Source organism: Vulpes lagopus, chromosome 5 (genome assembly GCF_018345385.1).
Source record: "Vulpes lagopus strain Blue_001 chromosome 5, ASM1834538v1, whole genome shotgun sequence".
Taxonomy (NCBI): domain Eukaryota; kingdom Metazoa; phylum Chordata; class Mammalia; order Carnivora; family Canidae; genus Vulpes; species Vulpes lagopus.
Genome location: NC_054828.1, coordinates 27452476 through 27476982, shown reverse-complemented (window position 1 = coordinate 27476982; position 24507 = coordinate 27452476). Strand labels below are relative to the sequence as shown.

The 24507-nt window shown below is 35.2% G+C and overlaps 1 protein-coding gene across 7 annotated transcripts in view; it reads right to left on the bottom strand.

Annotated features, from left to right (window-relative positions):
• Positions 1 to 24507, bottom strand: part of TSGA10 (testis specific 10) — a 128672-nt gene that overhangs the window by 74316 nt on the left and 29849 nt on the right. For all 7 annotated transcript variants that reach the window (XR_005987778.1, XR_005987777.1, XM_041754842.1 and 4 more), the window contains 2 exons: positions 6604 to 6719; positions 4073 to 4227 (listed from right to left, as the gene is read on the bottom strand). Coding sequence is in view for 5 of the 7 variants with exons in the window: in XM_041754842.1 (XP_041610776.1) it covers positions 4073 to 4227; positions 6604 to 6719 (271 nt within the window). In the remaining 2 variants the exon portion in view is untranslated. The remainder of the gene's footprint in view (positions 1 to 4072; positions 4228 to 6603; positions 6720 to 24507) is intronic.

Here is a 24507-nt window from a genome sequence, read left to right as displayed (position 1 = left end):
GGACCCCATAAGGACCAGGTCCATAAGGACCCTGTTTTTGTTGGCAAACCAGTGGTTTGGCATCGGAGTGTTGTATACTGGGAACAAGACTGATTCACCTCCTCACTTCTCCAAGTTGTAAAACCAAGGGAAGTGAATCATATAACACTAATTTTAGTTCTGAGGAATAACTTTGATTAATTAAGTTATTTATATTAGTCATCAACAACACCTTCAAAAAGCCATTCCAACTGAATTATTTATTAAAAAAACACTATTAATTTTAGGTGTAACTAATAAAAAGGTAAGCATTAAGCCTACAGCAAAGGTATAAAAAAATCAACTACTGACATTCTCCCTTTACAAGGGTGTGGTGAGGGAGTAGAATTAATGGGGTCATTTAAGATTGAAGTGGGTGTGAATATCTTAATGCCATCAATATCATCCCTATACCTGCCTTTAAAACTCTCAATAAGGGAATCCCTGGGTGGCTCAGGTTTAGCGCCTGCCTTTGGCCCAGGGCGCGATCCTGGAGTCCAAGAATCAAGTCCCACGTTGGGGTCCCAGCATAGAGCCTGCTTCTCCCTCCTCCTGTGTCTCTGCCTCTCTCTCTCACTCTCATGAATAAATAAATAAAATAAAGCTTTAAAAAGAGTTTTTTTTTAAATAAAAAACAAACAAACATCTTAATGATCCTGAACTAGTTACAGATAACTGTACATAGATACTTAGGGCTAACATTAGACCTAAAAAAAGTAGGAAAATTATTGTTTCACTAAATAACTACAATTCGTTTTGCCTTTTGAATTTTCAAATCCTTAGTAACCAAACAGCAAGATGAAAAACTAAACCTATATTTTCAACCAGCTCTGTTTCTCTTCTTTCGAGAGACAGTTAGTTGCATGTGTATGAGTGTGTGTTATTTTCCTTTATTCGTGTATGTGTGTTATCTGCCTTTATTCATGTACTCCTCTCCAGGGTATTTTTAGCTTCCAGTTGCTTTGTGGTAGAATGGTGCAGAGTCCACATTAGGCAATAATGCATATGAGAGCATATCCATTAAAATACTATTAGCAAAGCAGTTAAACCCCTTTAAAAAGCACAAGCCAATAAAAAGAAAATACTGCTTAAAATGAAATATTTATACAAGGTTTTGAAATATAACAATACATTCATAAATAAATTATAAAAACTAACTGGACTTCTAGGGTTTCTGAAAGCCATTACTTGGCTAAGCTTTAAATACGATTTATAAGTATATACAGGACTTTACTGTATCAATAGAAATTTATATTGAAAGTAAAATTTTCTGCGAACATTGTAAAGCATCCAGGATAACAAAATTACTGGGTAGAATCTAATAACATATCCTCAGCCTATTTTTCTCTTAATATGACCCTAAAATCACCACTTTCCAAACTGTTGAAATCTATTCCGTCATTATCAATTTAATATTCCTTGTACAACCTCAATAGGCTTGTCCAGAGACAGAGGCTCAAGTTAATTATTAAAAATTCAACGTGTATGGGATCCCTGGATGGCTCAGTGGTTTAATGCCTGCCTTTGGCCCAGGGCCTGATCCTAGAGTCCCGGGATCGAGTCCCACATCAGGCTCCCTGCATGGAGCCTACTTCTCTCTCTCTCTGCCTATGTCTCTGCCTCTCTCTCTGCGTCTCTCATGAATAAATAAATAAAATCTTTTAAAAAAAATTCAATGTGTAAAGGATAGTCATAAATCTACTTAGAAAAAAGGAACAAACTAAAATGTTATACAAATAGTTGTTTTATTATTCAAAAATATGTAAACTTGTTATCAAGTTTTCTAACTTTAATTGGTAGCAAGTAGTAAAACTTCTTTTAAAATTAGGATTACAAAAAATAAAAAATAAAAAAAATAAAACTAGGATTACAAAAAAAAAACTAGGATTACAAAAAAAAATAAAATAAAAAATAAAATAAAATAAAACTAGGATTACCAGAAAAAAATTTCCCCTTATTCACTAAAATGTACTTTTCCCACAGTAATTTATTTCTGTAATCACCAGATTAGACTCTAAAAGTACTGCTTTTTTATTTGTAAATTCAGCTCTGAAATATTGTGAGAACATTTCCTCTTTTGAATGTCTAACACTGTTTTAAAATGCTATTTCCCCTTCAGAGGATGGATGTATTTACATTCATGATCTTATATAAAGCTCTTGTTTTTTAAAATGGACTTACAACTCAATATTCCTTGGGAAGAAAAAAATGTCAGTAAAGTTAGCAGAATTGAAGAAACTGAAATATTAGATATAGCAGAGGAAAATGATTCAGAATATTCTAAATATTTGTTTCTAAATATTAGTGTTTTTAAAGAAAATTGTGTTGGGTTATTCAAAAAGTGTTCTGAATAAAATGAGAGGCAAAACTCTACTCCCCACAAAACCCGTGTTAAGTAACCCATGTTAAGTAACTTAACCCATGTTAAGTAATGAGTGGGCTTTTTCAAAAAATAAGCCAAAATTTACTATCTCATGGACTTGGATAGCAAGATTTCAGTTGTGTTCATGATTCCCAAATTAACTTCACTTCATCTTTCTCTCCGAACTTAAAAATCCAAGAGCCTATGAATATTTCAACTATGTGCCAAAGACATGTTAATAATCTTCCCAAGCCTATTCTTTTTTTTTTTTTTTCCCCAAGCCTATTCTATTTGTTTCCTGATTAATGCATGGAAACTATTCATGTAGTTCCTTAGCCAGAAAACATATCTTGTCAATCAATCTTCCTTAAAAGAACTATTTCTCTTGCAAATACTGTCACTACTCTAATACAATTCCTATCATTTTACTTGTAGCTGGTATTATGGTATTCTCATTTCCTTATAATCCATCCTTTACATGGACTAAGAAGTGCCAGAATATTTCTTTCAAAATAAAGATCTAATTGTGTCGCTTCATTTGCACTATTTCAATGATCCTCCATATCCACAATGATAAAGTCTAAACTCAATATCATACATATTTCCATGATTTGTTGCTTAACCCTCTCATCTCATCTTTTGTTCCCCAGCCCTGTTCCTATACTGATGTCTCCTGAAATTCTCTTATGAAAGCCTCTGGACTATCATAGAAGCTGCTTTACCTGTCTGGATCACCCTTTCTCTCACTGCCGTCTTCCTCTAAGTCTTGCCCTGTCTATTCCTAGTGATCACAAGGCAGTCCAGGCATCATCACATCCTGGTGAAGTCTCTCTAGATCTTTCTCCTCCCCTAATCCAATCCCTAGGCTGAATTAGATGTGTTTCTGCCTAACTCCATTCGCACATTGTGCCACATTGCTATGGCACTTAGCACATTCCATCATGATAGCATCTTAATTTATCTTCCTTCCAATTATACTATAGGCTTCTGGAAGATGTACTTACTCATTCTCAGTTTCTAACATTATATAAGGTACATGTCAATAAATGTTGAATGAATGGATGGATGGAAAAAATGAATGAATTAGATCCTTTGAGAGGAAAAAGACCTTATTCCAATGATGCTGCCTTTGCTTAAATTATTTGTGGAAAACAGTTTGGGAATTGTCTTTAGAATTGGCTTATGAAATAGAAAAGGGTATCAATATTTCCCTGCCTTTTTGGCAACACTGTTGTTATTATTGAACAATAAAAAATGTCAGATAGAGACTATCATCCAGCTTTATTTACCAGTTACATATGATTTACTCTCAAAGGCTGAGGATGATATAAAAATATGTTCCTAGTTTTGAGCACAAATGCAACGGTAGTTTTAATGAACATATTGCTTCCTAAGGTGACTATCTGAAGATATAAGTTCTGGTGTTCTTTTAAAAAGAAATCAGTCTCACTGCTTTATAATTTTGATATTTGAATTAGTTATGGTCAGTGAATATTAATCACAACTTTGAGAAAATAAATTTTAAAATATTAGCTGGTGGAATTGAGCACACAGTTCCTAACATTATCTTGAAATATTTCAAAATCAGATTTTATAGTTTTAACTCTCTAGAAAAAAAATGGAGAAAATCCTATCATTTTATTCAGATTCAAGTTCAAACATTTCTTTTAAACCACAGTTCTCAGAACATACTTTCATTGCCAAACTCTCTCCAAGGGATGCAATATTCTCAGATTTTTTATCCAAACATGCTTGCAGGCATTCCTTTTCTTTAGCCAGATCGTTGAGGGTTGCACCAAGAATGCTGATTTCTTCTCTCTGGGCAATACTTTGCCTGGTAAAATTATCTAAATATGTAATCATAAATGCATTATTTTAATCAAGATAATTTTTTTCCAATTCAAGCAGACTAAAATACTTTTCTCCTATATTGTGTCCAATGACTAAAAATAAGTACTGTATCCTAAATAAAAAATGGCTTTTGTTGTTAGTGATTAAAAACTAAGATGAATCACAAAGTTCTAAATGACTCGTAAACATAAAAGCACAATTAATACGTTTAAATTAGAAAAGCAAAGGAAAACCCCGTATGACAAGTTCTCAAAGTCGATTTACATGTGTGGTAGGGGAGGAGAGGGTGAGTGGTCAAACTGAGTGGAATATTAAAACAACCTGTGATCTTTCTTCTTCTAATTTCCCCACCCTCTAGCCTAGAATCACCACTGCATTTAAGTTGGTAATTAAAGGATCGTAATAAAATATTTTTTAGGTCATTTTCAGAGTCAAATATCTCCTGATATTCTGATTTTGCTAAAGCAGGGTTATAAAAATTCCTAGGGGAAAAAAATTAAACATTCCAGGAAGTCTAATTTGTGATAACACTGGCATGCCAATGTCAATGTTGAAGGTCTGACTGACTGGTATAGAATAGTGGTTTTCAAATTGTGGTTTTTCATCCAGCACCATCAGCATCATCTGGGAACTTGTCAGAAATATAAATTTTAAATTTTTAGGTCCCATACCACACCTACTGAATCAGAAATTCTGAGTAGGCAGAGCAATTTAGGTTTTCACAAGCACCCCACCCACCCGTGTGATTCTAATGCATGACAAAGTTTGAGAACCACCTGAGGAAATTAGTAAAGATACAAAAAGCCTTGGCCATATCTTACTTCAAGGAGCCTAGCTCCAGTGATGTTTATTAGCTCTCCAAGTGATTCAGATACACACTAAAGTTTGAGAACCCCTGGTCTAAAACTACATGGGAAGCTCTGTTAGACCAGACCTCTAGGTATATCCTTGCCAACAGTCATCCAGAGAAGTGCTAAGAAAGGTAACACCACATGCTAAGAGGATAATCTATACAGTACTTAAAAATACATCATGTCCCTTTTACAGAGAGTACTGTCTTTAAGGCAAACCACCCCTTTTAGGTATTCTGAATTTGAGTTCATTTCCATTGGCATAAAATAAATAAATTTTAACACTCTACAACAGCTGTAGTATTTCCTAGCTTAAAAAAACATCCTCAACCTCATAGCTCACTCAAGCTACCACACCATATTTCTGCTTCTGTTAATAACTAAGTTTAAGACTTCTATTCCTCCTGTCCCTACTTCCTCAATTCCCAATCACTCCTCAACCTCCTCCATCTTCCACATCCAACACTCCATTCACACTTTTTTGGTCAATGTTACCAAAACTTCCAGTATGTCAGATTCAATCAGTATTTTTTCATCCTCATGTTATTTTGCCTCTCAAAAGGATCTGACAATTGATCATACCCTCCTTTTAACGTATTTTGCTCTCTTGCCTCCCAAAATAACACTTACTTCTGGGTTTTCTTTCTACTTCTTTGGCTTCTTCTTACTCAGTCCTGGATCCTTTTCTCCTCATTTTCTATTATTTTCCCTAGGTAATCTCATGGTTTTAAAATACCATTTACACGCTAATGTGTCTCAAATGTATATCTTTAGCTTAGATTTCTCTTCTGAGATAAGACCTTATCTATTTTACTGCTTACCTTATATTTTTACTTAACTTAAAAAATCCAAAAATGAGTTAATATTCCCCTTCTATAGTTCTCTTGCAGTATTTCCTATCTTAATAAAAAGCACCTCTACTCAGCTAATTGTTTATGCCAGAGATTTTGAATTACAAAATAGAAAATGTTAAAAAAAAAAAATTCCCCATTTTAAAATGGGCTTTTTAATAGTCCTGGCCAAAATTTTCTTTCTAGCTATAAAGATTAAGCTATGGCCGCATTTTCAGAGATCACTGGTAAGAAACATAAATAGGACATAAAAACAATTTTCTCTATGAATCTAAGTGATAGCATGGATATAGTCAAATACATGTATACTTTCCATGAAAAGTAATATACAGATATGTACCATGTTTCATTACAACACTATGGACAAACTACAATGTAGCATGAAAATGTATATTTACAAGGGATCATGATAAATTCACAAAGTGTCACTGCTTTGTTAAGCTATTTCTTCACTGAAAAATAGGAAGCCATGTCTAAGTATTTATTTTATCTAAGTAAAAACTTTTACTTAAAACCATTTTTCCATGATTTGTGGTTGATAAACTTTTAATTTATGGACCTATTTCCAAGTTTATCTATATAACAACTGAAGAGAAGAAAACATATTTTTCTACCAGACTTTAAAATATATACATATATAGATATAGGTATTTCAGGGGAAAAAACTCACCAATTTTTTCATCCAAGCACATAATTTTCTCCTGAGTAAGCTGTAGCTCATACTTTTTCTTAGCAAGATGTCGCTGAGTATCAGAGAGATCTTTTTCTGTATTTTCATATAAAAGTCTGTAAACATTTTAATAATAATACTAATTCTGAAATTTTTATGCTTTATCAACTTTTTAGGGTATTTAAATCTAAAAACTGGTAATAACAGTAATATACATTTTTTCTAATATTTTCTTTATAAAAGTAAATTATAGAAAGTTTGGAGAATCAAGAGTAAAAAGGGATCCTTAATCCACCACTCCATAAAAAGCTACTATTAGCATTTTGGTGTTCACTATTCAGTATTTTTTTCTCACAATATGTATTTTAAAGTTACTATACTATAAATTCAAAATTGAATCCTTTATCATTTTTAATCAATTTTTTTATTTTTATTATTTTTTATCATTTATACTTAATCTTTAATATTTTTCAGTCCTATAATACAGCCCTCCAAATCACCATTTTCTGGCTGAGAAGTATTATATGAGCAATAGCTATTACTTTAAGTAAATACAATCATTTATTTAAGTCCTCCCCTATTATTGGACATTTAAGTTCATTTTGTTTTTTTGCTATTATTAACAAATTTCTAATGAACAGAACTTCATTCCACAAACATTTGTTAGGTGCCTAGTATGTACCAGGCACTGGGTGCTGAGGAAGCTATGGTGAAGTAGGTAGGCATAGTCAATAAACAATTTAACAGACTGTAATTTCTGGCAATATGGAAATAAGATAATCAGAAAGTCGTCTGCAAAAACGCTTAGACACACTAAGATGTATAAAGCATCATTTTTTTTAAAGATTTTATTTATTCATGAGAGGGACAGAGAGGCAGAGACACAGGCAGAGGGAGAAGCAGGCTCCCTGCAGGGAACCGATGCAGGACTCAATCCCAGGACCCCGCAATCATGACCTGAGCAGAAAGCAGACACTCAACCACTGAGCCACCTAGGCGCCCATGAAGCATCATTTTAAATGTATAGAAAACTTATAAGAATTTGTAAGAGAAATCAGAGCCGTAAGACTATGAACTAGTATCATATGTGGCTGGGATTTCCCTGTCTCAGTAGCCTAAGGTCTTGTGTTTTAACTCAGAAACAGAAGATGAGGACATAGAGATGTCTGCAATACAAGCATGAGACCTCAGGTACCTGGGTGGCTCAGTTGGTTAAACATCTGCCTTCAGGTCAGGTCAAGTCCTGGAGTCCTAGGATCAAGCCCCACATTGGGCTCACTGCTCAGTGAAGAGCCTGCTTCTCCCTCTCCTTCTGTCCCTCTCTCTGTCCTTCTCTCTCACTCTCCCACTATCTCCAATAAATAAATAAAACCTTTAAAAAACCCCACAAGAATGAGAACTATGATCCTCCAATGAAAGCCAGTGAAACCTATACCATTAGTGGAAATAATGGAAAGCTATATCATTTCCACTAATAGAAATGTCAAACTAGAGAAAATCAGCTCATTAACCATTGTAACAATAACAACTAAAAGTCTTTCTTGAAAATTCTTTTTTTTTTATTTAAAAAAATTTTTAAGATTTTATTTATTTATTTATTCATTCATTCGAGACACACAGAGAGAGGGAGAGACATAGGCAGAGGGAAAAGCAGGCTCCCCACAGTGGGCCCATGCAGGACTCAATCCCCAGAGCCTGGGATCACAACCCGAGCCAAAGGCAGACACTTAACTACTGAGCCAAAAGAATTTGTAGCTAGACCATATAAAGGACTTTCATAAGCTAATAATAAAAAGATAAACAACCAATTAAATATGGGCAAATATTTGAAGAGACATTTCACTAAAGAGGATAGAAGAATGGCAAATAAGTAAATGACCAGATGATCAACATCACTAATCATTAGGGAAAAGTAGTTAAAACCACAGTAAGATACTATACATCTACCCATATTACTAAAATTAAAAAGACAGAAAAAGTGTGGGCAAAGATATAAAGCAACTGGAAGATATAAAGCACCGCTAGTGGGAATACAAAATGTTAAAACCATATTGGAAAACTGTTTGAAAATTTCTCCAGAGTTAAACATATCTATCATATGATTCAACCATCTTAATCCTTGGTATTTACTATATACATACATATATACACACACACATACATATATTCATACACACACACAGACTTGTATTTGTAGCTGTACTTGTTAGAGCCAAAAAGTGGAAACAAATCAAATATCTATTTGACATATTAATATAACATAATACTATTCAACAATAAAAACAAATTAACTTCAGATATAATATAAATCTCAAAGTAATTATGTCCAGTGAGAGCAGCTCAATGAAGAGTACATAGTATATTCCATTTAGATAAAATTCTAGAACACTTGAATTAATTTTTTTAAAGATTTTATTCATTTATTCATGAGAGACAGAGAGACAGAGAGGGGCAGGGACATAAGCAGAGGGAGAAGCAGGTTCATGCAAGAAGCCTGATGTGGGACTCAATCCCGGGACTCTAGCATCACGCCCCGGGCCAAAGGCAGGCGCCAAACTGCTGAGCCACCCAGGGATCCCCACACTTGAACTAATAGAATAATGACAGAAGGATCAATAGTTCCTTGAGGAGGGAATGGCAGGTGGGAAGAAGCATCAGGGAAGAAAAAGAAATACAAGGAAACTTTTGAGGATGAGAGATATATTCATTATATTGAGTATGAGGATAATTTAATACATGTATATATATATATGTCAAAGTTTATTAAATTGTAACTCTTAAGTATGCACAGGTTAACTCACATATTGTATGTCAATTATAGTATAATAAAATTGAAAAAAAGCAATAAAGCTAAAAGGTAGAAGTGTGTGTATAAGTAGAAATGCTATTATCTCGATAATATGTATCCCCAAATAATGCAAAAATAGGGAGACTGACATATTGAAAGATTGGATTTGAATTAAAAAAAGATTAAAGTACTCATACTGATGAAGTACACAGAAGATAAATCATAAAAAGCTCCAATTTAACACATTAAAGTGAATGTTAAGATTATTAAAATTAGAAGATTTGTTTCACTTAGTTTTTCTTTTTTGTATTTTTAAAATTTTATTTAAATTCAATTAACATATAATGTATTATTGGTTTCAGAGACAGAGGTCAGTGACTCATCAGTCTCATATAATACCCAGTGCTCGTTACATCATGTGCCCTTCTTAATGTACATCACCCAGTTACCCTGTCCCCCTACCCAATCCCCTCCAGTGACTCTCAGTTTGATTCCTATGCTTAAGAGTCTTTTATGCTTTGTCTTCCTCTATGTCTTGTTTTATGTTTTACTCTCCTCCCCTACTATACTGTTTTTTTTTTTTTTAAGATTTTATTTACTTACTCATGAGAGACACAGAAAGAGGCATAAACAGAGGCAGAGAGAGAAGCAGACTCCATGCAGGAAGCCTGATGTGGGACTCGATCCCAGGACTGTGGGATCACGCCCTGGGCTGAAGGCAGACAGTCACTCAACTGCTGAGCCACCAAGGCATCCCCTCTGTTTTATTTCTCAAATACCACATATGAGTGAGATAATTGTCTTTCTATGATTGACTTATTTCACTTGGTGTAACATCCTCTAGTTCCATCCACCTCATTGCAAATGGCAAGATTTAATTTTTTTTGATAGATGAATAGTAGAGTCTACTGTATATACATATATAACACATCTTTTATCCACTCATCTGCCGACAGATATCTGGGCTCTTTCCATAGTCTATTATGGACACTGCTGCTATAAACATGGGGTGTGTAGGGACTCCTTCAGATCACTACATTTGTATCTTTGGGGTATATACCCAGTAGTGCAATTGCTGGGTCATTGGGTAACTCTATTTTCAACTTTTTGAGGAACCTCTATACTGTTTTCTAGAGTGGCTGCACCAGCTTGCATTCCCACCAGCACTGTAAGAGGCTTCCCCTTTCTCCACATCCTCACCAACATCTGTCATTTCCTGACTTGTAATTTTAGTTATTTAGTATCTTATTGTGGTTTTGATTTGTATTTCCCTGATGCTAAGTGATAATGAGCATTTTTTCATATGTCTGGTGGCCATCTGTATGCCTTTTTTGGAGAAATGTCTGTTCAGGTCTTCTGCCCATTTCTTGATTGGATTACTCTCTGAGTTGTTGACCTTGATAAGTTCTTTATAGATTTTGGATACTGGCCCTTTATCTGATGTACCATTTGCAAATATCTTCTCTCATTCTGTAGGTTACCTTTTGGTTTCATTGACTGTTTACTGTGCAGAAGCTTTTTATCTTGATGAAGTCCCAATAGTTCATTTTTGCCTTTGTTTCCCTTGCTTTTGGAGACATGTTGAGCAAGAAGTTGCTTCTACCGAAGTCAAAGAGGTTGCTGCCTGTGTTCTCCTCTAGGATTTTGATGAATTCCTCTAGGATTTTGATGTGAGATGCCTCACATTTAGGTTTTTCATCCATTTTGAGTCTGTTTTTATATATGATGTGAAGAAGTGATCCAGTTTTATTCTTCTGCATGTAGCTGTCCAATTTTTCCAACAATATTTGTTGAAGAGACTGTCTTCAACTCAAATACATGGAGGTTAAAAAGCATCCTACTAAAAAATAAATGGGTCAACCAGGAAATAAAAGAAGAATTTTTAAAATTCATGGAAACAAATGAAAACGAAAGCACAACTGTTCAAAACCTTTGGGATGCAGCAAAGGCAGTCCTAAAAGGGAAGTATATAGCAACACAGGCCTTTCTCAAAAAACAAAAGTCTCAAACACTAGACCTAAACTTATACCTAATGGAGCTGGAGAAAGAACAGCAAATAAAACCTAAACTCAGCACGAGAAGAGTAGAGAAGAAATCAATGAAATAGAAACCAAATGAACAGTAGAATGGATCAACAAAACTAAGAGCTGGTTCTTTGAAAGAATTAATAAGAATGATAATCCCCTGGCTAGACTTATCAAAAAGAAAAGAGAAATGACCTAAATAAATAAAATCATGAATCAAAGGGGAGAGATCACAACCAATACTGAAGAAACACAAACAAATAAGAACATATTATGAGCAAATTTATGCCAACAAATTAGGCAATCTGGAAATAGACACATTCCTAGAGATATATAAACTACCAAAACTGAAACATGAAGAAATAAAAATCTGAAAAGACCCACAGCCAGCAAGAAAATTGAAGCAGTAATCAAAGCCTCCCAATAAACAATAGTCCAGGGCCAGATAGCTTCCCAGGGGAATTCTACCAAACATTTAAAGAATAATTAATACCTATTCTTCTGAAGCTGTTTCAGAAAACAGAAATGGAAGGAAAACTTTCAAACTTTTTCTATGAGGTCAGCATCACCTTGATCCCAAAACTAGACAAAGATCCCTCCAAAAAGGAGAATTACAGACCACTATCCCTGACGAACATGCACACCAAAATTCTCACCAAAATACTAGCTAATCAAACAGTACATCAAAAGAATTATTTGGGCAGCCCAGGTGGCTCAGAGGTTAAGCGCTGCCTTTGGTCCTGGAGACCTGGGATCGAGTCCCACATCAGGCTCCCTGCACAGAATGGAGCCTGTTTCTCCCTCTGCCTGTGTCTGTGCATCCCCCCTGTGTCTCTCATGAATAAATAAATTAAATATTTTTTTTTAAATAAATTAAATATTTAAAAAATAATGATAAAAGGATTATTCACAGACACTTGAGTGGCTCAGTGCTTGAGCGCCTGCCTTTGGCTCAGGTCATGATCCTGGGGTCCTGGGATGGAGTCTTCCATCCGGCTCACTGCAGGGACTCTGCTTCTCCCTCTGCCTCCCTCTCTGTGTCTCCCATTAATAAATAAATAAAATCTTAAAAAAAAAAAAGGATTATTCACCATGACCAAGTGGGGTTTATTCCAGGGCTGCAAGAGTGGTTCAACATCTACAAATCAATCAATGTAATACACTACATTAATAAAAGAAAGGACAAGACTCAAATGATCCTCTCAATAGCTTCAGAAAAAGCATTTGACAAAGTACAGCATCCTTTCTTGATTAAAACTCTTCACCTTGCAGGGACAGAGGGAATAAATGTCAATATCATAAAAGCCCACAGCAAATATCATTCTCAATGGGAAAAAACTGAGAGCTTTTCCCTAAGGTCAGGAACACAGCTGGGATATCCACTCTCACCACTGTTGTTCAAAATAGTACTAGAAGTCCTAGCCTCAGCAATCAGACAACAAAAAGAAATAAAAGGCATCTGAATCAGCAAAGAAGTAGTCAAACTATCACTCTTTGCAGATGACATGGTAGTCTATATGGAAAACTGAAAAGACATGATTCCAAAATTGCTAGAACTCATACAGGAATTCAGCAAAGTGGCAGGATATAAAATCAATGCACAGAAATCAGTTGCATTTCTATACACTAACAATGAGACAGAAAAAAGAGAAATTAAGGAGTCAGCCCTATTTACAATTGCACCCAAAGACATAAGATACCTAGGAATAAACCTAACCAAAGAGGCAAAATATCTGTACTCAGAAAACTATAGAACACTCATGAAAGGAATTGAAAAGAAATGGAAAAATGTTCCATGCTCATGGACTGGAAGAACAAAAACTGTTAAAATGTCTGCTTCACTTAGTAACAGTTCAACTGTTCAGACCAATGCTTTCAATGAGAACAAACTAGAAAATCTGGGGAGCAGTGGCAGCATGGAGGTAAGTGGGCAGTGAAGAATTATTTGATCAAGATTTGAGAAGAAAGAAAAATAGGTAGGTCTGGAATATGAAAGTTGTTTTCCAATCTTCAAGAAATCTTTGAGGCAACTAAAGGTAGAGACTGAAAAGCTGAGTAACAACTGTGACAATCTCAAGAAGTTAGGGTACAAAAACAGGAGTCCAGTCACGAAGGGTGGTACAAAAACAGGAGTCCTTTCACAAAGGGTGAAAGCTTGAGTAACCACCTTTCCCCCACACATACAAATTTGTTTGGAATGCTGAATAGTTAAACCAAAATATTTAAGGGTAGCTTCAACTTATCTCAGTTCAGACAAAAACAAATATATATCCTCTCTGGAGGAAAATAACATCCTAGATTCAAATGATTTCTATACGTTTTCATATTCAGTATTCTACACTCAATCAAAAATAACCAGACACAGGATGCCTGGGTGGCTCGGTAGTTGTATGCCTGCCTTCGGCCCAGGACATGATCCTGGAGTCCCAGGATCGAGTCCCACATCGGGCTCCCTTTCTCTGCCTTTCTCTGTTTCTCATAAATAAATAAATAAAATATTAAAAAAAAATAACCAGACACACAAAATACATATGAATGGGAAAAAGCTAAGAAAAACAAAAGATAACAAAAATAGACCCAATAAAAATAGAGCCATACGGAATCAAGATAATGGAGTTATCAAAAACAGAACTTAGGGTGGCCCCGGTGGCGCAGCGGTTTAGTGCCACCTGCAGCCCAGGACGTGATCCTGGGGACCCTGGATCGAGGCCTACGTCAGGCTGCATGATGCCTGCTTCTCCCTCTGCCTGTGTCTCTGCCTCTCTCTCTATGTGTCTCTATGAATGAATAAATAAAATCTTTAAAAAAAACAGAATTTAAAAGAAAAACTATACTTAATATATCTAAGGAGATAAAAGGCAAGATAGAAGGTTTTTTTTTTTTTAAGATTTTATTTATTCATGAGAGACAGAGAGAAAAGCAGAGACACAGGCAGAGGGAAAAGCAGGCTCTATGCAGGGAGTCCGATGTGGGACTTGATCCCAGGACTCTGGGATTGTGCCCTGAGCTTAAGGCAGATCCTCAAACTCTGAGCTACCCAGGTGTCCCCAAGATAGAAGATCTCTAGAGGGGCTTGAAAAAATATATTTTAAAAATGTCAGATGTAAATTCCAGAAATGAAAAATGCAAAAACCAAAATTAATTCAACCGATAGCTTTAACAGCAGGTTTAACACAATTGAAGAGGAAATGGGTGAACTAGAAGAAAGGTCAGGAAAGAAGATTAAAAGATGAAGGGGCAAAAGTACCATCTGAAATGAAAACAGTGGAGAGTTTCTAAAACTATTGAAGGCTATCAAACAACAAAGTCAAAATATCTTAAAAACCTAAGGATAAATAAAAAGAAAACCACACCTAGGAACATTTAGTAGATAAAAAGCAAACATAAAAAGAATATATTACAAGTAGAGGGGAAAAGATAAATTATACTCATCAGATCAAAAATAAACTGATACAGGTAGAGTTACTATGCTGCTCTGTCCCTGGGCACTCTGGCTGCCCAGGAAGACATCAGGGGAGCTACCACTGTATCCTTGGCTCATGGAAGAAGGTAGCAAGGGGTTTCAGTGGTGCTATTACAAAAGCTTACTTAGCTTTTAGTGAAGAACTAACTACAGTGGACAATGGAGACAAAACATTCTCTGCACAATTCCTATTATGAAATTCTACCTAATTACCTTTATTCAACATGCATCTGGGAAAAAAAAAAACAAAGCAAAAACACTGTCTACAGGATGGTATAGTAAATCAACAAAAAGAAAAACTTTGAAAATACAGTGAAATTCCACTGTAGTCCAAGTGAAGAATCTTTTCAAATGCCTTGACAAATTATCTTCTAAACTTTTTTCTTGTAAAGCAGCATTTAAAAATGCAAGCAAACGGGTGCCTGGCTGGCTCAGTCGGTGGATCGTGCAACCCTTGATCGAGGTTGTGGGTTCAAGTCCCACATTGGGTATAGTGATTAAATTTTAAAAAATCTTTAAAAAATGCATGTTAAGAATCAGAAGCATACATGTAACAAGCCTATCAATTTATATAATGATGGCTCCTGAAAAACAAACGGACTGTGGCAAAACCTTCCAGTGTACACCACAGCTACTCTTCTGCTGTTAAATTACACTGCAGCCATATACTTTCCAAAATAGCCATTTCCCCTGTACAATACAGGGATCCATCTATTAAGAAAAACAGAAGGGAAAACTATATGCATAATCAGAAGTTCTCAAATCAAACCTTTAAATCACTGACCAATAAACTCACACCTAAGATAGACATTTAAGCAATAGAAACTTCAGAAATAAAGCTGGTAACCTTTGGCAGACTCTTGTAATGCTAGTATCAGAAAAAAACTTTTACAGGGCAGCCTGGGTGGCTCAGTGGTTTAGCACCATCTTCAGCTCAGGGCCTGATCCTGGAGACCAGGGATCAAGTCACATGGCAGGCTCCTTGCATGGAGCCTGCTTCTCCCTCTGCCTGTGTGTCTCTGCCTCTCTCCCTCTCTGTGTCTCTCATGAATAAATAAATAAAATCTTAAAAAAAAAAAAAAAAAAGACTTTTACAACTCCAAGGTATATTTAGAACCTTAAGCAACCTACATTTTTTTTCCCCAAATGCCCAGAGTCTCAGAATAGATTTTGGTTGCTTCCAAGCTTGGGCAATCATGATTAAAGCTGCTGTAATCTTGTGTAGGTTTTTGTGGCACACAAAGATTTCAACTACTTTGGGGCACCTGGGTGGCTCAGTGGTTGAGTGTCTGTCTTTGGCTCAGGTCATGATCCTGGGGTCCTGGGATCGTGTCCCACATCAGGCTCCCTATAGGGAGCCTGCTTCTCCCTCTGCCTATGTCTCTGCCTCTGTGTTTGTCTCCTGAATAAAGAAAGAAAATATCAAAAAAAAAAAAAAAAAAGATTTCAACTGCTTTGAGTAAATGCCACAGAGTGCTGTACGGTAAGAGTATGTTTAACTTTGTAGAAACTGCCAAACTGTCTAATAAAGTGGCTGTACCATTTTGAATTCCCACCAGCAATAAGAGTTCCTGCTGACCCACATCCTCACCAACATTTGTTGTCAGTGACCCAGATTTTGTCCATTCTAATAAGTATGTAATGGTATCTCACTATTGTTTTAATTTGCATTTCCCTGATGACCTATGATGTGGAGTATCTTTTCATATGCTTATTTACCATTTGTATATCATCTTTGTGGAGGTCTGCTAAGGTCTTCGGCCCATTTTTTAATTGGATTGTTTGTTAGAGTTTTTAAAAGGTTGTTTGTATGTTTTGGATAACAGTTATCAGCTGTGTCTTTGGCAAATATTTTCTCACGGTCTGTGGCGTGGCTTCTCATTTTCTTGACATTGTCTTTTGCAGAGCATAAGTCTTTAATTTATTTAAGTATAGTTAATCAATTATTTCTTGCGAGGATCATGTCTTTGCTGGTGTATCTAAAAAGTCATCAACATACTCAAGGTCACTTAAGTTTTCTCTGTCATCTTCTAGAAGTTTTACAGTTTTGCATTCTACATTTAGGAATATGACCCATTTTGAGTTAATTTGAAGGGTGTGATATCTGTGTTGCAATTTTTTTTTTTTTTTTTTGCATGTGGATATCTAGTAGATCCAGTACTGTTTGTGGAAAAGACTATCTCTGCTCTATTATATTGCCTTTGCTCCTTTGTCAAAGATCAATTGACTATATTTATGCAGGTTTATTTCTGGGCTCTCTATTCTGTTCCATTGACCTATTTGTCTACTCTTTTACCAATACAACACTGTCTTCATCATTGTAGCTTTATAGTAAGTCTTGAAATCAAGTACTATCAGTACTCCAACTTAGTCTTTCTTCAATATTCTGTTGCTTATTCTTTTGCCTCTCCATATAAAATGTTTGTTGATACCCACAAATAACTTGCTGTGATTTTGATTAGAACTTACTGAATCTATAGATCAAGCTGGGAAAAACGGACATCTTGAAAATATTAAGTTTTCCTATCCATGAACATAGAATTTTTTTTTTAAAGATAGATTTATTCGAGAGAGAGAGTGTGTATGAGTGGGGAGGAGGGGCAGAGGAGAGAGGGAATCCTAAAGAAGACTCCCTGCTGAATGCAGAGCTCAATGCAGGGCCCAATCTGTGACCCTGAGATCATAACCTGAGCCGGGACCTGAGACAAAAATCAAGAGTCAGATGTGTAACTGACTGAGCTAATAACCCTGGCACCCCTAGAATATTTTTCAGTTTATTTAGTTCCTCTTTGATTTCTTTCATCAATTTTGTACCTTTTCTCATATAGATCTTACACATAATTTGATAGATTTATACTTCAGTATTTCATTTGGTACTAATACAAATGGTACCATGTTTTCCATTTTAAATTCCACTTCTTCATTGCTAGTATAAAAAAAAGCAATTGATTTTATATATTAACCTCATCTCCTACAACCTTATTGTTACTGCTTACTCATTCTAGACTATTTTTATTGATACTTTTGGATTTTCTACATAGAATATCATGTCATCTACAATAGATTTTAAGACTGAAATCTTACTAGTCTCAAATACCCAGACCCAAATTGAATCAGTCTTGGAATCACTGGACACAAAGACCCAAAACTAACTTTTTATTAACAGCTCTATCAAACATTCAACTATATGGAAAAATCTTCTTGGGCCTAGAGATACTTGATACACTAATGCAGACACACAGATTTAAGAAAAAAAAAAATCTACTTCTAGGAAATATTCTGAGAATACTCCAGCTCTTTACTATTATTGTCTGACATAGAAACTCAAACAGAAGAACTTCTGCTACTAAAATATACTGGTTTAGAAAGAAAAGTTCATTTAAGCAGCATAGATACATAGATAATGAATACTGGTTCTGAAACACTGGGGATTTTCTTCTTCACCAACAGTGAACCCCAAATAGAAATTGATTCATTTCTTTTTGGCTGATTTGGCTTGGAACACTACGGAACCTCAGTTTAGAAATACAGAAATCCAGACATATGCTCAACTATGCTCAGGACTCAATTTCTAGTTAGTGTTCACACACAGGACAAAACTTGTAATTTTCTCATCAACTGACAAAACAGAAAACAGGAACAACAATATTTTAACTATATTGAATGTAGTTGGATTACATTGCTTCTGAGTAGATTGTGATTCCTTGCCTTTTGTACATGTAAACTTGAAACCTATAATGTGAATATATTACAAAAGTAGGATGATATTGACCTATAAAAATTAAACTGACAGCTGATGTCTCAGCAGAAATAAGTTATAAGAGAGTGCAAAGATACTATTAAGGTGTTAAAACAAGAATAATTCCCAATCTTTATAATTCTCTACCTAGTGAAAATATCCTTCAATATCACCAAGGTTACAACAGAGGTGGTGAGAAATGTTCTGCTTTTGGGTATATTTTAAAGACAAAACAAATTGGATTGGATATGGATATATGAAATCACGGATCACTCAAGGTTTCAGGGCAAGAATTACATGAAGAGACTTTCTATTTACTAAGATGGGAAGACTGAAAGAGCAGATTTATGAATGTCAGAGGGTGAAGGGTAGTGTATAGCACAACTCAGGTTTGAAAATGTTAAGCTTGAGGTGTCTATTACACAACCCAGTGAAAATAAAAAGGAGGTGGTTGGACATTGAAGTCTGGACTTCAAGAGAGAACACCATGCTACAGGTATATATTTGAGAATCCAAAGTAAATACATGAGACTGGATGAGTTCACTGGGGGATGAATATAAATATAAGAAGAGAAATAGTCTAAGGACTGAGCTCAGGGACACTCCCAACATTTGCAGGTCATGGAGATGAGAAGGAACTAGCAAAAGAAACTGAAAAAGGACAGTCAACGAGATGAAAAGAAAATCAAATGAGCATGGTACCTCAGAAGCCAAATGAAGAAAGCATTTAAAGGAGTAGAGCAAAGATGCAACTGATCATCTTTGTCAAATGTTGCTGATAGGTTAAATAAAATGAAGACTGGGGTCTGACACTGAATTGAGCAACATGAAAGTAAATATTACCTTGAAAAAAAGTTTTCATAGGGGCAGCCCCGGTGGCGCAGTGGTTTAGCGCCGCCTGCAGCCCAGGGTGTGATACTGGAGACCCTCTATGGGTCCCATGTCAGGCTCTCTGCATGGTGCCTGCTTCTCTCTCTGCCTGTGTCTCTGCCTCTCTCTCTCTCTGTGTGTCTCTATGAATAAAGTCTTAAAAAAAAAAAAAGTTTTCATAGAATGATGAGAGAAAAAGGGAGATTATAGTAGGTTTAAAAGAACATCCGAAAAAAAAAAAAAAAAAAAGAACAAAATGCAAGACGCTGGAGCCAGAAATTTAGACAACTCTTTCAATAAAATCTCTGTAAATAAGACACAAAATTTAGTACAAATACGTAATGTATCTGAATAACATGATTATTTCTTAAAATCAGATTTTAAATTCAGATTAAAAATCAATCTTAAAATTGATTTCTTAAAATCAAAAATCAGATTATTCATGATTTATTCATGAGAGAGAGAGAGAGAGAGAGAGGCAGAGACGCAGGCAGAGGGAGAAGCAGGCTCCATGCAGGGAGCCTGACGTGGGACTCGATCCCGGGTCTCCAGGATCACGCCCTGGGCTGAAGGCGATGCTGAACCGCTGAGCCACCTGGGCTGCCCAAGAAAATATTTTATAAGAAGTAACTACATAACAAAACTTGTAGGATACATTTAAATAGGTATTTTGAGGAAAACTTAAGACCTTAAATGTTTATATGAGGGGGGGGGGAATAGGCCTGAAAAGTAATGACATAAGTATTTATGCAAAGAAATTAGGAAAAAAATTTAAAATCTAAAGAAAATGGAAATAATAAAGAACAAAACTTAATGAGGATCACCAAAGCAAAATGTTGGTCCTTTGAAAAGACTAATAATATACTAAAAAAGGGGAAATCATTACAGATTCTCTAGACATTAAAATGTTCATAGGATATTATAAACACTATTTTAAAAAAGTTTTAAAATTTAGAGAAAACATACAAATGCCTTTGAATATATGTTGAATGGCACAAGAAGAGATTTCTAATTATTCCTTTATCCATTAAACAAATAAAATAAAAATTTCCTTAAAAAAAAAAAGTAAGACCCAAAAGGCTTCATTGGTTAAGTACTAAAATTCTAATATTATGCAAATTCTTCCAGGTAATGAAAGGAAAAAAATGAATTGAGATTATTATAAAGTTTACATGATATTGATACCAAAATCTGATTTTAAGAAGCCCCAAGAAAGGCAAGTTACTGGCCAATCTCAATTATAAAAATACATGTAAATATCTTAAAGCATAAACTGACACCAGAAATCTATAAAAAGTATAATTTATCCTCACTGATTTGACAAAACACATCTATCCCTGGGGGAAAAAATAAATCCTCTCAGTAATCTTTTAAAGGAATAAAAACTTTTAACTTTTTCAACCTGAAAGAAGAAATCTATGAAAAACATACAGCTAGCATTATATACTAACTGTTGAGAATCTGAATGTTTCCACCTTTGATGTGGAACAGGACAAGGATGTCCACTTTACCATTTCTATTCAATGTTGTACTGGATGTTCCAGGCAGTGAAGTAAGAAATAGAAAAAACAAAAACAAAAACAAGCATGCAGACTGAACATGTAAAACTGTCTTTGTTTGCAGATGACTTAACTATCAACATAGAAAATTTTTTTTTTCAACATAGAAAATTAAATGGATTGTACAAAGAGGCTATTAGAACTGAAAGGTAAATCTAGCAAAGTTGTAAAATACCAAATAAATATATAAAAATCAATTGTAGGACTTCTGGTTTTAACCCTGACAAGTAAAAAGCTTAGAAACTGTCATTTCCATTGTTATAACAAAAAGACGAACAAAATGAAAATCACAGACTTTCTGTGGCACATTAGAATAGTGAATTACAGAGTAAACTGCCTATTCAAAATCTTAAAAGAATAAGATCTGTTCATCTGGAGCAGTAGCCACTGGAATCACAAATGGTTAAGAACACTTCAATAACAATTTTGACAGATTCCTAGAGGCTGAGTTTGCACTAACATGAGAATGAGAAGCTCCTAGAGGTCACAGTTTTTTAGGGGTCCCTGATAGCTTCAGTGTTTACCTAAAGGAGTTCCACTAGGTTCTCACAGTAGGGATCTGAGAAAGATCCCCTCTGGCTCTGACAGGGGGAAAGTAATTATTACGAAATATGCCCAGAGCATTCTCTATAAATAGGAGTTTACTCTTCAAGTAAAAAAGACTTAACCAAGCCTTATCCAAGCTATAAAAGGACATTTCTCCCACCTTACCCTCTCTAGCCTTCCTGTTTTACATAAGTGGATAAAAAAATAAAATAAAATAAAAGTTACAACAGTGGAAAAACACTTGTAAACATCATAGCCCAGAGACACAGGTCCACTAAAAGACTTAAATGTAAGTGTAAGACTAGATAACATGTTGCCCCCTCTCACCTTAACACCACACTAACAGGGCTCCATGATAATAACAGTGAATTACAACCACAGAGCTGCAAGATGCACACTGAGGAAGGGTACTCAAGGAAGCTTAAAGTCAAAAGGAGAAACAACAATCAGGACAAGAGAGGAATTTGAAGTCCCTGGCACCTACATCTACCACAAACATTGAACACAGCTCAATCGCCAGCCAAATTAACATAAACATTCACACTAAAAGCTTACTTACTTCAGTTAACACCCAATACAATATGTGTGGCTTCAACAAAAAAATTAGGAGCCATGCCAAAAGTCAAAAAGACAACCTGAAGGATAAAACCAGACTCAAATATAGTACAAACATGGGAATTATCAGACAGGAAACTTTAAATAACTATGACTAATTGTTAAGGGCACTAATGGAAAAAGTAGACAATATGCAGTAACAGGTAGGTAACAATAAACAGAGATGGAAACTCTGAAAGAAAAGGAAATGCTAGAAAGCAAAAGATGTGACAAAAACGAAGAATGCTTTTGATGGTCTTGTCAGTAGTTTGGACACAGCCAAGCATAAATCATTGAGCTTAAAAACAGGTCAATAAAAATTTCCCAAACTGAAACGCAAAAAGAAAAAGAAAAACAAAAACAAAAACAGAACAGAACATCCAAGAACTGTGAGTATTAACTGAAATACCAAAAGGAGAAAAAAGAAGAGAACAAGAGCCTAAGAAATATTTGAAGTAATTATAAAATAAATTCATGAGGATGAAAAGTACAATATAGGGAATATAGTCAATATTATAACAACTGTACAGTGATCTATGGTAACTACACTCATTGTGGTGAACATTTCATAAGGTATATAGTGTCAAATCACTATGTTTACAATTAAATATAAATCAACTATACTTCAATTTAAAAAAATGTTTTAAGTAATAATGGCCTAGAACTTCCCAAAATTAATGCACAGTATCTACAGGAAGGGAACTATAAAACAATGATGAAAGAAATTAAAGATCTGAATAAATGGAGAAATATTCCATGTTGATGGATTGAAGCATTCTGTATTAAGATACTCGTTCTCCCCAACCTGATCTACAGATTCAGTGCAAATCCAGTTAAAATCTCAGAAAGCTATTTTATAGGTATTTATTTTAGAGAGGTATGGATTCTAAATTTTATATGGAAAGGCAAAAGACTGAAAATAGCCAATACACTTCCAATGAAGAGAAAGTTGGAGGATTCACACTACCTAGTTTCAAGACTTACTATATGGTATAGTAATCAAGACAGCATTGTTTGGCAAAAGAATGCTCAAAATAGATCAATGGAACAAAATAGAGATCCCACACAAATATAAGCAATTGATCTTTGATAAAGGAGCAAAGACAATACAGAAAGGCTAGTATTTCAACAAATGATGCTAGAACAATTTCAAGACACCCATATGCAAATTAAGTGAACTGAACTTACATCTTTCACAGAATTAACATAGATCATTGAACTTAAGCATAAGATGCAAAACTATACAACTTCTAGGAGAAAACATAGGAGAAAAATATGCACCCTTGGTTTTGGTAATGAGTTTTTAAATACAACACCAAAAATACAATCCATGAAAGTATAAGGTAAAGTTGAACTTCATCAAGGGATCCCTGGGTGGTGCAGCGGTTTGGCGCCTTCCTTTGGCCCAGGGCACGATCCTGGAGACCCGGAATCGAATCCCATGTTGGGCTCCCGGTGCATGGAGCCTGCTTCTCCTCCCTCTGCCTCTCTCTCTCTCTCTGTGACTATCATAAATAAAATAAAAATTCTTTAAAAAAAAAAAATTTAAAATTTCTGCTCTGCAAAAGGCACCATTAAAAGACTGAAAAGATAAGACATAGATGGGAAGTATATATTTGCAAACCACATATTTGATAACAACATGTATCCAAAATATTCAAAGAATTCTTAAAACTCAATAAGTAAACAAAAAATTGGAAAATGGGCAAAATATCTAAACAGATGCCTCACCAAAGAAAATATACAGATGGCAAGTAACAATATGAAAAGATACTCCACATAAATTGTCATTAGCAAATTAAAACAATGAGATATTGCTATACACCTATTATAATGGTTAAATACAAAAATGTGACAATACCAAATGCTAATAAGGATATGGAGCAACGGAAACTCTCACTCATTGCTGGTGGGAATGCAAAATGGTATAGTCACTTTGACAGAGTTGAACAGTTTCTTATAAGGCTTAATACAGTTTTACTCTATGATTCACCAATTGTGCCCCTAGGTATTTACTGAACTGATCTGAAAACCTCTGTCCATACAAAAGCCTGCATATGAAAGTTTGCAGCATGGGCCACCTGGGTGGCTCATTTGGTTAAGTGTCTGCTTTTGTCTCCGGTCATGATCCCAGGGTCCTGGGATGGAGCCCCACATTGGGCTCCCTGCTCAGCGGGAAGCCTGCTTCTTCCTCTCCCTCTGCCTGCTGCTTCCCCTGCTTATGTTCTGTCTCTCTAACAAAATAAATAAATAAAATCTTGAAAAAAAGAAAGAAAAAAAAAAGAAAGTTTACAGCAGCTTTATTCATAATTGCCAAAAGT